The sequence below is a fragment of the Zonotrichia leucophrys genome, chromosome 3, assembly GCF_028769735.1.
Source record: "Zonotrichia leucophrys gambelii isolate GWCS_2022_RI chromosome 3, RI_Zleu_2.0, whole genome shotgun sequence".
In the NCBI taxonomy this organism is placed as follows: Eukaryota; Metazoa; Chordata; class Aves; order Passeriformes; family Passerellidae; genus Zonotrichia; species Zonotrichia leucophrys.
In genome coordinates, this window is record NC_088172.1 from 94,228,144 (window position 1) to 94,243,347 (window position 15,204).

A 15,204-nucleotide genomic window follows, 5' to 3' on the forward strand; every position below is an offset into this window, starting at 1 on the left:
ACGTGTCCAGATGGGCTCTGAATGTCTGCAGGGAGGGAGACTGCACAGCCCCCCTGGACAGCTGTGCCAGGGCTCTGCCACCCTCAGTGTAAAGAAATTGAGTGTACAATTGCTCCTACACCCTCAGAGTAAAGGAGCAATGTCTGTAAACTGAAACACAAGATGTTCCACCTCGAGCTGAGGTGGAACTTCTTGTGTTTCAGTTTACAGACATTGCTCCTCATGCCCTGGGCACCACTGAACAGAGCCTGGCACCCTCCCCTTGGCACCCTGAGATATTTACATGCATTGATGAGATCCCTTCTCAGAGATGCCCCAGACTGTGGAATTCAGGTTTCTGCATGGAAAGGGCAATGCACAGCCCAGGATCTACCCGTGCTCTCCTTCACTGGGACATAATGGATACACTCAGCATCTCCTAGTGAAAAATATGTATTTTATGATTGGCTTTTCACAAACATTAAAACGAATATTATATGTGTTGTGTTAGAAAGTAATGCTGTGTTAATATTTTTAGTAGTGTGTTAAATATAGTTTTAGGTTATAACATAATATTAAAAAAGAAACTTTACTATGTAAGGTACTTTTAAAAGAATAAGAAATACCACCCACAGGACACCTAAATCTTTCAGAGAAAAAGAATTTATTGCTCCATTATCAGAAGAAATGAACTTCTTCCTAAATCTCTCTCAGTCATGAAGACGCCGTTAGGATTCAGAGGAAGAAATTGACGATGAACACACAGAATCCTGTGTTTGAATGGAATTTATGCATCATGTATGAGGTGTATGAATATGCAACAGGTTATTGTTCTTAAGGGTTAATCCTCTGTTAAGGTGTGTCCTTTTTCGGGCTTATTTTGCCCAGAAAGAGGTACCCGGACTGTCCCTAACTCTTTGTTTCTATTGTCTCATATTGTCCTAATCCAAATTGCCTAAAATTTTTATTACTCTAATTATATTAGTATTTTAAATAACCATTTTATTATCATTAAAATTTAAATTTAAAACAAGTGGTTGGCGTTTTTCACATGCTTCATTAAGGGCTGGAGGCTGTGGGAAGAGCCGGGCGCAGGCACTGACCCGCACTGGGCGCTGAGGGAAGTGTCGGACCCGCCTTTTGTCTCACTGATCCGCCATGGGCCCGCGAATACCCGCGGCTCCCTCAGCGTCTGTGCGAGTCCCGGGGCTCCCCCTGCCGACAGCGCTGCTCGGCCGGGGAGCCGCGGGACGGGCACGGTGCCAGGCAGGGATGGCGCCGGGACACCGGAGCATCGCGATCATCGCGACATGAACCAGCAGCCCCGTTCGCGGGCGAAGCTTTTTGGGCGGGACAGCGCTCCGTAGCCTGTTGCCGAGGCAACGTTGCGAGAGCTTCGCCGGCCGGCATCACGTGACCAGACCAGCTCCACCCCCGCAGCCACGCCCCCCTCCTCCCGCCGCCATCTTGGAAGTTGCGTCAAGATGGCGGCGCCGGCCGCTTAAAAGCTCCGCCCCCGCCGCCTCGCGCACGGCGCGGTTACGTCACCGCGTTCCCGCCGCCCTGAACCCGGAAGTACGTCTTGCCATTCGCGGGCGTGCGGGGCCGGCGGGAGCGCCCGAGTCCGGCCGAGTGCAGCCGAGCCCGGCCGAACCGGCGGGGCGGAGATGGCGGCGGCGGCGGAGCTGCAGGGGAAGTACCAGAAGCTGGCCCAGGAGTACTCCAAGGTACCGGGCGCCAGCGGGGCCCGCAGCTCCGGGGCTGCCGCGCTGCTTTCCGCGGGGTGCCGGGGGTGCCTCCCCGGGCGTGAGGCGGCAGCTGCGGGTTTGCGGTGCCGGGGGAGCGCGGCTGAGCGGCCCCGTGTGCAGGACGTGCTGGCACAGCCACGCCGGGCTCGGCTGTGCCGGCGCACTGACACCGGCCGTGCTTCCCTTGCTCTCCGCTTCCAGGCGGGCTCGGGCCCTGGATTTACCCGCTTGGCCGTGAACATTTGTCCCGGTGCCGGCCGTGTGAGCGCCCGGGTGAGGGAGCTCGGCGGTGTCGGTGTCTTGGAAGCGAGCAGGACATTTACTTCCACGTTTGCCTCCTGTCTGTCCCCCTTCTTGTGCCGCAGGTGATTTTTACATCCCCTTTCTGGTGCTGCTTTACAAAGATGTGTACCCATAGTGGAGAATGCGTTTCCTTTCCATGGTGCCTGGGGTGAAATAGTGGAGCCTTGCTCAGCACAGAGCCCTTCATTCTGTCCTCTTCACTGAAAGGAAGAGGAGACTCTTGGTCTGGAGTGGCAGAGTCCTCCAGCAGCCCTGGGGAAGAAAAGTAGCACTTTTTGTGCAGTCCCACATCAGCAAGTGGCACAAGGCACTTGTCTGTGTTTGACACTTTCCCAGCTCACAGAACCATGTCTCTAAACACTCTTCTTGGAACTGTTACAAAAACACCATGTGTAGCATCTAAATAGTTTGCAGATAGAAAGCCTTTTAGTGCTGCCACAAAATAGTTTCAAAAACATTTAATTTGCTTTGCAGCTCTGTAGGTCACAGAATTCACATGCCTTGTTTTATACAGAGGCTCTGTTATTCCTTGGAGATCAGTAGTGGCTGAGGATGAGATAATGGACGGATGTTGGTGCTTGATTCCTGAATGAGCATTGGAAATGTGGACTTGTGACTATGGCTTCCAAAAGTTCCCGCTGCTGGATCCTTCCCTTTAGCATCATGGTGCCCAGAAGCTTTCTTTGAGCTTCACCATGCACTTCTCCTGTGCAGAAGTGGAGAATGGAGCCTGTGCCATTTCTCCTTTTCTGGAGCTTTTTTTTTTTCATCTCATCCCATTTCTCGTGCAGTGCAGCTCATTGTGGGACTCTCCTTTGCAGAGCCCTCATCTCTTTGTTGCTGGCTGCTTGTTGTGTCCAGTGGAAGGGGAGAGTAGCCCTGGAGTAGCCTGCTCACCTGAAGGTGCTCTGAAAGCCATGGAGAGAGGTGGACAAGAGTCTGACAGACTCAAACAGTGCTGGGGGAAATCCCTGCCAAAGGATTGCTTTTCCTCTTGGTTCACAGACCAGTCCAGAAGGAGGCTGAGGAGAAGAAGAGACTCTGAAAACACACAAGTTGCAGCTGCTGGCTGTCTCCTGAAGGAATAACCAAAGTAGCTTTGGGGCAGCCTGTGTGGGTCCCACTGCAGCTGGGTCTGTGGGTGCAGCAGGACTGAGCTGCTTCATTCTCTGCTCCTACAGTAGCAGCTGTGGCCCAGAGACAGCTGTGGAAAACTCCTGCACTGCTCCTTCTTGCTAGGGAAACCTATGCTTGGAAGTTTTTCTGTGTTCTCTGGGAGGTTTCTTGCCTTGCCTTTGTGATGCCTGAGCAGCACAGTGGGAATACTGCGGGGGAAACAGCTTAGCAGTGACTTCTGACCTTTCAAATACACTCAGGCATCACACTGAAACAATGAGCCACTGCTGTTTTACCCTGAGTCTTGCCTTTTATGCACCTGCCAGATACCTGCACAAACCCTTTTAGTTTGTATCTGCAACAGCTGGACTCACACATGTCAAATGAATGCAAACTGCCTTTGGAGAAACCAGAATCCAAGCAATTTTTGAGGAATGGGAAGATGGAAGTGCCAGTATCCTCATTGCTGCAGGGTAGAGGTACTCTGTGGAGTGGCTCTGTGGGAAATAGATTTCTTGAGGATCACTTTGCACTGCAGTGATTTTAGCTCAGATTTTGGGTACTGTATAAGTAAGGCTTAGAGGGCTTTTCCTTGTATGCTTTTTGTGTCAGTCTGTTCTCCCTGGATCATCTGCTGCCACTGGTAATAAGTAATTGTGCATTGAACTCCTCTTGAATTGATACAGATTTTGACTTTAAGTCCTGCTTGTGTTCCAGAACTGGTTATAAACAGTTTTGGGAAGAAGAGGGGAGAGACAGAAATAGCCCTGAATGTGACCAAGAACTTGATTAGTCAGGGAAGAGGTTGCAGCTTTTCCCTATTTGTTCCTAGTTCTTAAAATCTTAATTATATTTAAGTAACTGGTCTCCAAGGGTATTTATTAAGAATTCTGTTGTATTTGACCAAAATGTTCAGGTGGTAAAGTTACTTCTTGTTCTTTGGCAAGTCAGGATATGAATGGGATGCCTTTTCAACCTGATACCACTGTTATCTGCCTGAAGAGAGCACTTGAAAAAGCATTCACACCTGGCACTCTCCTGAGAGAACGTGATGCTTTCTGCACTTTCTCATGGATGGTTTTTGTTCATTCTGCTGCCTTGCATGGTCACTGGCATCTCTTGTTTTTCAGCTTCGTGCTCAGAACCAAGTCCTGAAAAAAGGAGTTGTAGATGAGCAAGCAAACTCTGCCTCACTGAAGGTAATCTCTAAAAACTGCTCGTGTCAGGTGGACTAAGCTGTGACAAAATTAATGTATAGGAGTACTTTTTACTAAAAAGTAATGTCAATAAAAGAGTGAAGAGGGAAGCTTGATTTTAGTAAAAGAATTTCTGTTTTGCAGCTGGCCTGTTCTCTGTAAGTGCTGAGTTTGTAAAAGGGGAAGTTAGATTCTTGATAATTATAGAATTAAATAGCTCGTTGAGTATGATCTGTGACCAGCTCAAGGAAGTGAAATACATTTTTTTTAGTTCAGAAATGATACTTTCTATCTCTTCAGTGTTTCAAAAGTGTAGCAACTTTCTAACTTGTTTTTAACTTGTAAAAATAAATGTGAAGATTTTAAAATTAATTTTTTTTTAATCATTCAGGAGCAGCTGAAGATGAAGGATCAGTCCCTGAGGAAACTGCAACAAGAAATGGACAGCTTGACCTTTAGGAATCAGCAGCTTGCCAAGCGGGTGGAGCTGCTTCAGGATGAACTTGCATTAAGTGAAGCTCGGGGCAAAAAGAACAAGGTATGTGCTGAAGGCAAAGAAAACTTGCTTAGCAGATGTCTGCTCCTCACCTGTCAGAGCCTTGTCCTGAGTTTTAGCAGTAGGTATTTTGTGGCAAGGGTTGAGCTGAGTGTTCTTGTCAGAACTTGTGTTATTTTACCTGATGTGAGTGAAAACACCCATAAAACACATTGATATATATATATATATATATATATATAATGCATGCTGTGTAGTTCTCTACTCTTCTAGTCTGTCACCTGGCTGATGCTGAATTGCTGTCTTCTTTTATGGATATTTATTAAGTGTTCAAAAAAGTGGGAAATACTTTAGAGCTCTGTGATTAGTCAGCTGCTCTGCAGAAAGCTGATCACTCCTCATTTCCCATCCCCACCTCTTTGCTTTGTAATTTTGATGTTGGTAGTTAACTCTTCAGCTTGTGATCATAGCTTTTCTATGTGAATCTTGTCAAATGCTTTGAAATCTAAATTTTTAGCTTGTATTCTTTGTTATTTCAAAATGACAGAATGATTTCAACACTGTGATCTTTTCTGCCAAAATGCTTGCTGATTAAACCTTGTGATGTCATATTCTAAAGCCAGCTGTGCCTTCTGTAGGTAACATTACAATTCCAGGGGTGGTGTGCTTGGACTTCAGTAATTCTTAATTCTCAAGCATTTCTTGGTGCTTTCCTCATGAAGAATCCCCTGTTTATTACTGCTGTCTTTTCTTTTTGGTGCTGTCTTTTCTCAACGTACTGTAGTTATCAAGACTGGCTTTAAATAAATCATTTAATTGATTAGTAATATGATCATCTTCCTACTTTTCCCATAAACTCTTGCCCATTTTTCTGCTGTCCAATTCCTTCACAAGCACAGTGCTTCTGACAACATTATTCATGCACCACAATAGATTGTTCTTTCAAATGCAGCTTGACCCTTCTGTTCTTTTGTTTCAAACTGTGTAAGTTACTGTTTTGCTAGCTGTGTTTCCAAATTTTCAAGGACATCAGCTTGTCTTTAGTAGCTTTGCAAACAATTGCCACTGAGTTTCTTTCCTGTTAAAATGCACAGCTTTAGTTCCCTGGTCAGTGTTAGAGTGCAGTCCCTTTAGAAGGAGCAGAACATGTGCCCATATCTCAGGTGGAGTTCACAGGCTGGCATCAAACACAGAGGTGACTTATCTGCCCTCACATCCCTAATTCTTGAGGTTTGGTGTTGAGTTTAAATGCATAGAGTCTGCCCTGTGTTTGGAGATAATACATTTCTTCAGCAGTGTGGTGTGTGGGATTCAGTGATCTGAGTCTTTTGGATTAAACGAGTGGAGAATGAGGAAATGGGAAGAGGGATGGGCAGGGGAGAGCCTGTACTTCCATGGCACCTTGTGCTGCAGCCTGCTGAGAGCAGCCTGCCTTACACCTGGGCACAGATGTGCCTTTCACACAGCTAGCAAAGCAGCTGAGCCTGGGTATGGAGGGTTTGGGATTGCTGACTGCATGGGATCATCAGGATCCCAGTGAATTCAGGTGGGCTGCTGCCCATCCCAGTGATTGATTGATTCCTGTCAGTGTGAATGGGACTCCTGGGTGAAGGCTTTCCCCAGGCAGGGTCACAGGGGTGTATTTTAAACAAGGAAAGGAAAGTGTGCTGCCTTGAGGCTGCTGCTGAGTGCAATATTCACACTTTTGATGTGTCACTCAGTGTCAGCAAGACATCTCCTGGTGTGCCCCTCTGGGAATTACCTGTGGGTAAATGAGTTCATTTTGACTCTTTTAGAAAAGTGTAGAATCTTCATCTCAGCTGAGTCAAGAACAGAAAAGTGTCTTCAATGAAGATCTTCAGAAGAAAATAGAAGAAAATGAACGACTGCATATACTTGTGAGTGAAATTGTGTTTTGCCTTTATTGTTGGTTCAGAGAACTGGTGTTACAACCAAAGATATTGTGCTGTGTGAAAACTGCTGGGTTTAGAAGATTAGTTGTATGCAAAGCAGTAGATTAGATCAGATTGTTTATAAAGAAGTTCACTAGGAAAATCAAGTGTTTTGACTTTGTATTCATAAGAAAGTGTGTGGAATCACATAGTACATGTTTTCTCATTCAGATTTTTAATTTTTAGTGACACCTGCCCTACTAAAAATAGCCTGGTACTGATAGGAAATTTCTTATTAGTTCATTTACTGTTTCAGAATTTATTTAAAGTTAAAAATATTTTCTGCAAGTTGCCTTAATTAGGAGCTACTTCACCAAAGTGGAATGCATTTCACTTTAGAAAACTTGAGAAAAACCTTTTGGCTCAAGTTCAGTTTTTCATGTGCCTGCTATTAGTCAGCAATATATTTAAAGAATGATTACTACTACAAAACTTTCCTGAATCTTTTCTCTGTAAGTAAAATAAAACTTCTCTTTTTCTGTGAACTGGTAATTGCTGTTAACCTGATCTGCCTAATGAAATTGGAGTAACTTAAAGGACTGGATTCAATAGTAAAATAAGGCTATTTAAAGAGCTTTTTTTTCCTTCCTGTAGTTCTTTGAAGCAGATGAGCAGCACAAACGTTTGGAAGCAGAGCTGAGGAGCAGACTGGAGGTTTTGGAAACAGATGCTGCCCAGCACCAAGCTGTGGTGGACAGCTTAACAAAGAAATACACAGAGACCATAGAGAAGCTGCAGAATGATAAAGCCAAACTAGAAGTAAGGAGTTTTTCCTCTTGCTTGCAAGTTTGCAAAGTTTTGAAATGCAATGTCTTGCTGTGTCAGCACTTACATTGTGAGATTATCTTCTTGCATAAAGATCAAGTCTCAGACACTAGAAAGAGAAGCTAAGGACTGTAGGCTTCGAACTGAAGAATGGTAAGTGGCTTTATTTCTTTGATGTAAAGAAATCATTGCTGTGAAACATTAACTGAATTGTTTTTAAGAATAATAACATTTTATAAAGGGGTTTAATTGAAAGACTTTGATAAAACTCAATTTGTATTATCATGAGGACAAATGTGAGCAGTGCAGGTCAAGCCTCCTTTTCCTTTGCTATGTATGGAACCTGACAATTGCACTGGGCAATTTCTGCTTTGAGTAAGAGCAGTTTTGTCTCCAAGCTTTTTCAGTACCAGTAATGTTGATGAAAGTTTGAAGAATTTATTTGTAATTGAAAACCATAGAAAGTAAAAACTGTATGAAACAAAGATATGTGAGTTTATAAAAACTGCTTTTAAGAACAGAGTTTGAGTAACATATGCTGAGAGAACTGATGGAAAAGAGTTTCAGAAATCCCCCTTCACTGCAAAAGCTTCTTGAACAATTGTTTTTCTTCAGGTATAGTGTTCTCAGCTAGAATATTTGAAAGTTTTTATCAGGGAATGATATTGTTAGTTTTGGAATATTTTCATTGTCTTGAAGACAAATTGTAGAAATTGAGGACTGTGGCCCAAATGAAATTAGGGTGCATTTCTCTGAAGTGCATTAAGCTGCATTTTTTAGAACATACATGTGCAGTACAGATCTTTAATGTAATGAATAAGATGTGTAGTGAGTGATCAGATGCAGAGTTCCTTCTTTTACATGGTAACCCTCAAGTGTGTATTTTAATTATGTTGATAGATGTGAAGATACTTGTATCCAATAACTCCACTAATACAAGTCAGGGTTTCACTAAAAATGACTTACAAAAGAGGGAGAAGGCTGTGTTTGGCTGCTAGTAGCTTTTTTGTGGTGTTTGAAAAGCTGTAGTTTTAACGTGCTACTAGTCAGTTCAGGCTTTGTCTATCATGTTCCATGGTGACTGGGTAATTGATGTCATTGTAAGAAGTTATCCCTACTATTTTAATTATACCATATTAAGTTTTAAAAGTAATAAAGCTTGACACTTCATGTTAAACACTGCAATCACTGTCTGCTGAACACATGGCAGGATGTGTCCCTGAGAATACTGCCCTTCTGTTTCCCTGCTTTGTCAGGGGAAGGGATCCATTTGCCTCTGACACCCACACTTTACTCAGAAAAGCCAGAGGATATGGGACTTGACAGCCTGCATGCCTTGAAAATTAAAGGGCAGAATGTAAGGCAAAACATGTCAAACTACTTGTTTGTCATTCCTGTAAGTCTGAAAAGGAACTATCAGTACATTTGCAGTTTGTCTTGGAGTTCATTTTCTATCATGCTCAGTGCTACAGCAGTACCTGCTGTACAGTTTCTGTGCAATTATGGAGCTGCTCTCCAAGAAAAGTATTTAATGTGCATGAGCTACCTATTGGCCAGTTTCTTCATATCTTCCTTGTCTATTTTGGATTATTTTGCTTTGGTAGAGTTGCTAAGTTTCTGGCATCAAATATTGTAAGAAAAGGAAAAAAACCTGTCACTTTGACACCTTTCCCCCACCCTGCACTATATGTGCAGGAGTTCAAAATGTCAAACAGGAAGCAAAACAGTGAGGAATATGAGGGCCTAAATTGGGTAAGGTGTGCAATTTGGTCTGAATCAATAATGGAGTGTTCTTTGTATATATATAATGCTGCAGTATGTTACTGTTCATCTCAGCAATCTATTCTCATTACATTAGTAATCCTAATTACTAGGTTCACACAGTCAAATGCAAATGAAGAAAATGTAGAGAAAAATCACTTGGGAATGCATCAAAAACATAATTGTCAAGTCATGTCAGAACAGGCAGTATCATAGCAGTGTTTAAATATGGGTTTTGAAAAGCCTTTGAGGTATCTCAAATAGTGATGTGACATAGTTAATTGAATTATTGACAACTCATTGCCTCCTTATTGGAATACTGCACTGGATGCATAGTAACTAATTTGGAGGCCCTGTTACCTTCCCATCCAAATTCTGGTAGAAAAGAATGCCTTCATATAGCTTATATAATAGTTGCACTATAGGAAAATAAAGTGAATTTTAACTCTGAGGTAAATGGAGCTTCTCAAGAATGGAATTTAGGATTTTCAAGTTTATGGTAATTTTCACTGCTTTTGTTAGGGATTAGGATTCAATGTTGGGTTAAATATGAGATGAAGGAGGACAAATGACTCCCACTGTATTTATTTTATCTAACTTCTAGAAGGACACAGATAACTGTACACTCAAGGGATGCCTCTAGTGAGATATGGTGTTGGTGATACAGCTGAAGTTGTAAAGGTTTACAATGTGTGTGTGTGTGTGGTTTTTCGTTTGTCTCTTTGTTATTTAGCCAGCAACAGCTAAAGAATCTTCAAGCAGCTTTGGGCAGTAGACTGGAAGAATCTCTATGCATAATTAATGAAAAAGTTCCTTTTAATGACACAAGTACGTATTGCCTTGGTCTGGGTATCTTGTTTGATTCTTTTTTTTGGGTATCCATCTGGAGGGAGTACTCCTTCTGAATTAAAATGTATTAGCTGTAAGAAATGTTGGACATCTGAACAGACACTTGGAGGTAACTGTAGTAAGTATTCCTGATACTTGTCATGGTCTTCTTCAGTAATTCTAAAATACCAAGTTTTTATATGTATAATGAAAATTGCAACTTTTGGAGTGATTTGCCGCTTGTCTTATTTAGTGTTGACAGGATGAAGGAACACTGTCAATTTAATGACTGCTCCATAAAGATTGGATACTCATCTCAAAGAGTATTATTTTTGGCAGGGTATATTCAAGAGGTGCAGTAAGTTAAGGTGGGGGAAAACTGGTGGCTGCAGAGATATTGCATCATTATTGATGCACTTATTACTGGTGGGGAATTTCTGTCTCATTGATCAGAAAACACACAGAGTAGTTCTTACCTGAAGGCTGCTTAGACTTGTTTGTCCCTTCCTGGGAAAAAAAGCCCTTTGGACCTGGGGACTTTTACCTGAAGCAATGTTTTTCTGCTTCCTTTGTAACTGCTGCTAGATCAGCTGAAGTGCAGAGGAGCCCCTGGAGTTAGGAGTGCTCAGCCTTTGCATGGCTTTGGTACAAGCATGGGTTAGTATGTGCTGCTGTGCACTGTGTGCTTTCCTAAACAGCTGAACACAAGGCTGGGCAGGCACTGCCTCCTCTTCAAGACCAGGAGAACCTGGAATAGTGAAAAAGCTCAAAGTAGTGAAAAAGGAGCAGAGAAGTGAAAACAGGCTTTTGAATTTCTTGTATATTTCATTGGTGGCTTTTTGCATTTTTCATTCAGTTTAAAACCTGCTGACAGTGTTTTAAGTAGCCTTAGGCTCTCTAAAAGCTGATCTGGCAGGTGTTGCAGGGGTGAGTGTGCCAAGCTCTCCAGTGGTTTGGCAATCCAGTGAGTCTTGGCTTAGGAACAGCAGATCATCATCTCTGCAGGAAATGTTGACTCCCATGCAGCACATCACACTGAGGTGTTGGTGCCTGGAGCTGGGATCCTTTTCACTTCTCTCTCTTTGCCTGGCATCTGCTGCCTATTTCTACTTCTCTGGCTTCTTTAGTTTGCATTTTTTTCAGGTGCTTATCATTGTAGCAAGAACTTTGCTAAAATAATTTATCTGCTTGCTCAGCTGCCATAGCATAATGCCTTTGCTTGTGTAGTAGAAAACACTGCAAATAGAGAACATTTCTGTAGTGATAGATCAGTGGAAGTCAGGAAATGTTTGCTGTGGATTCTAGCTGTCTTCCTATAGACCCTGTAGTTGGCGTCAAGTGTTACTAGCAGCTAATTTCAGTAACAATCAAATGACTGCTAAGCATGATTTACAGAGCAAGAAAAGTTTCTTGAAGCGTTTAGTTAGAAGTAGGATTCAATAATTTTGAGCAGAGTTATTTTCCTCTAAATGTAACTGCCTCTTGCCATGTCTTAATAGCCAGATGTGAATGACACAAAAGGAATAAAAAACTCTAAATTTCCTTTGTGAGCAAATTTTAAACTAAGCTGGTTGTTGTTCAACTGAGTTGTGATCAATGGATGTGACCCCTTTTGAATCTAAGACTTTGTAAGCTGTTGTCTAGGTACAAATAGCCCTCTGCCCCTCTAATTGTGGCTGCTTGTAACTGAATAATCATTCTGGTTACTTCATGACTAGAGAAGAATGCTGAAATACTTGGAGAGTACATCTTAGTCTGAACTATCAACATATTAAATGTATACAAGAGCTTTAAAAAACATGGAAACCATTCAAAAATTTATTAGCCTTACTTGGCCCTTCCTTGGCATGTAATTGAAATTTGAAGATAATCTTGAATTCTTTAAGTGTGTTTTCTTTTAAAAGATTTTTTCACTCTTGTTTGTGATGAATATTGCTCTTTGGGCAAAAGGAGTCTGCTCTTATTTTTCAAATTCAGGGTCTTCAGATGATTAAATTTGACTTAAAATCTGAGACAAGTACTGAACTGCTTTCCCTTCCACTTAATCACAGGAACCCTTAAGTGAGGATATTTAGGCCTGGTTTATTTGAGTCAATTATTTGTATCTCTTTAGTTAATATTGCTTACATAACCTGTAATATCCCAGCAATAATTTTCTTTTTTAAATCAGTATTTACAAAAAAATCTCTCCCCCACAATTTAACAAGTGCATAAAACTCAATTTTTGTCCTGTAGGATCTGCTCGATACAATGCTCTAAATGTCCCATTGCACAACAGAAGGAATCAGGTAAGTGCTTCTTGTGCTTCATGTGGCTCTGCACAACTTTCTACACAGATGCTGGAATAAAACCAATCATTTTAGTACCTCAAATGGCACAAGATAGCCTGTCTTACTACTGTCATGGTATTCTGAGAGCATTTCTGCCCGCAGAGCCTCTGCACTTTTCAAGACCTTGTGTACATTGTTGTTACATCAAGGAGTAATAAAGTTATATGAAATATTCTTTTGTTGTGTCAACCTTCAGTAAGCTAGAAGGTGGAACATTTCATTTTTAAAGTTGATTAAAACTACAGTAGTTCAGAGGTTTTTTGCTGGAAAAAGCTAGGTTTGGTATCCTAAATTCCTTTTCCCTCAAACTGAGCTTCTTCAGTCACATCACTTGAGCTTTAGGGAATGTGTGCATTTGTAAACTGCACAGTGGTGTGTGCACTAAAATGCTGTTAGGTAACTTTACTTGTCACCAGTCACAGCCCTTTCAAGGAATAAACCATGTCACTTTGAGATCTCTGCGTGGTTCATTTACATTTTGTGGGATACTTCTTGCCAAAGCACCTCTTACTTGCAGCAGAGTAACTCTTATGTATTGAAACGTTTTTAGAAAACAGTTTCTGTTCACTGCTGTAATTTAATGAGATTCCTTGGAAATGTTGTTTATTCAGTATTCAAAAATGAGCATTCTGTGAATGGCTGAATATTTTAAGGGTTTTTACAATAGCAAATCAGAAACCTGCATGCAGTCAAAATTTTCCTGTGTTGCTACCACTCTTCAGCACTGTGGGGTTTTTCTGTTTCCTTGTGTGTCTCAAGTCTTCAAGTTAGTGCATTCAGATGCTACTGCAGGAAGATTTAAAATAGCTGCTTTCTCCATTCTTCAGAAGTGCCTGTAAAGAGACCTTTTTCCCAATAATGTCTGCTGTGAGAGCAGGTGACTTGCTGTTCAGTTTTGTGATGGAAATAACCTTAAATTTCAGGTTGCTGCTGCTGAGTTCCAAGAAAAATCTCAATAGCTGTATGGAAACTCCCTCCTTTTACTATTTTCTGCCAGCACTATGCCAGGCAGCCTCATGCTTCAAGATCTGCAATTTTGAAAATACTTCAAGACAGATTTTTATGACTGGCTTTGCCAGTGGAGGCAAAATGTTGGTGTATTAGCACAGGCTGTGTGTGTTTCCCTTCCTTACGTGACTAATTAACATATACAGGCTGACTATAATGACTGCTTTAATTACTTGCCACCATCCCAGATCCATAATCAAGACTGACCTGATTTAACAGTCCATTGAGGCATTAAGAGTACATCTCTGAAGGATAAGTTGTTCTTGGCTGAAATGTCACTATAACATTGTTCTCTTCCCATAAATCCCAACAGGGAATGGTTTTCTTCTCTCTTGAATTTATGTTCCATTCTAGATTAATTTTTTTTGGTACCTTCCTGCTTTACTAAAGCCACAGAACAGCCTTACTCATGAGCAGCAGCTCACCTCTGTCAAGAAGAATTGAGTGTTCTTGGGTAGAGGAGCAGACACCTTTAATTCTGGAAGCAAACATCATTGTTTTTTACTAATTAAACTGAGGTTTCCTTGCAACCTGGTGTTGAGCTGTTGTCAGCAATTAGTCTGTTATTCTTTGGAAATTTCAGACATGGTTTCTGTAATTGTGCTGACCTCTCAGTGTTTTTGTGGTTTGCAAGTTTGAAAAATGCTGCAGAGGCAAACCGTCACCAGTTGTGTGAAATAAAAAGATACTTTGTTGTCAGAGAACAATGTGCCCTTCTGTAGTTTATGAATAAAAATTAAGTTAAAAATAATTGCTGTTGTGTATTTTAGGCTGAAATAACAAGAAGAAAGAAATTGCTGATAATGATTTTTTGTATTCAAACAGGTTTTTTTCTCATATTTAAATAGATCCATTCAAACACAATCATTTTATAAATGTCTTTCCAGCTGAAGCTGCGAGACCTTGCTGGCCAGGCCCTGGCTTTTGTCCAAGAACTTGTAACAGCTCTCCTGAACTTCCACACATACACTGAGCAGAAGGTACAGATCTTCCCCATTGATTCTGCAACAGACACAATATCACCCTTGAATCAGAAGGTAATGTTTACACACTTCAGCTACAAATATATTCAATTAGTTAGACTTTAGTGAGTGATTGATCTTAGGGAAAATTGCACCGCCTTTACTGGAGTTACTGTGTGTCCCTGAGAGCCAGCCCCTCCTGCATGGGACATCTTTTCTGCTCCATGAATTCTCTGAATGTGGATTAGGTGTAGCTGCAGAGAATCCTTTTCCCCTGTGCCTCTGCTGGAAGAGAAATATGATAATCAAATCAAAGCTTTGCTTTTTTAATTGCTGAATTTAAGTGCATCTGTTGAAAGTTCAGCTGACTTGTTTTAAAATAATAATGCACAAATATTGCACTGCTGAATAGAGCTTGTTGTAGTTAATGCACTTGGGCATAGGAGATGTTGAGACAGAATCTGGTCTTGTGTTTAAAGTGTTTAGCTGTAATATTAAATAAAGGATAAAAGGTAGACTTATATGAGGGAGAGAACCTGGACTCTGTTCCCTTGTCAAAAAACAACTTTATAATCTGATTTTGGGCTGCTTGTGTGAGGAGGTTTCCTGTAACTGTTCTGAAGCTTCAAGTTTGTAAAGCATGTTGAAATTAGTATGAGAAATCTGACTCATCTCTTTTGACACAATTCCATGGAAAGATTTTCTGAGAGTGTCATCCAGATCCGTTGAGCTGCATGTTTTGACTTTGTTTTCCTCTGCT

General features: G+C 41.6%; 1 protein-coding gene across 1 annotated transcript in view; it reads left to right on the forward strand.

Moving 5' to 3' along the window:
- Positions 1 to 1,533: 1,533 nt before the first annotated feature.
- Positions 1,534 to 15,204, forward strand: part of PPP1R21 (protein phosphatase 1 regulatory subunit 21) — a 31,626-nt gene continuing 17,955 nt past the window's right edge. The window contains exons 1-9 of the mRNA XM_064709358.1: positions 1,534 to 1,706; positions 4,277 to 4,345; positions 4,734 to 4,880; positions 6,635 to 6,736; positions 7,385 to 7,549; positions 7,650 to 7,708; positions 10,050 to 10,144; positions 12,380 to 12,432; positions 14,370 to 14,519. Of these exons, the coding sequence (XP_064565428.1) occupies positions 1,647 to 1,706; positions 4,277 to 4,345; positions 4,734 to 4,880; positions 6,635 to 6,736; positions 7,385 to 7,549; positions 7,650 to 7,708; positions 10,050 to 10,144; positions 12,380 to 12,432; positions 14,370 to 14,519 (900 nt within the window). The 5' untranslated portion in view covers positions 1,534 to 1,646. The remainder of the gene's footprint in view (positions 1,707 to 4,276; positions 4,346 to 4,733; positions 4,881 to 6,634; positions 6,737 to 7,384; positions 7,550 to 7,649; positions 7,709 to 10,049; positions 10,145 to 12,379; positions 12,433 to 14,369; positions 14,520 to 15,204) is intronic.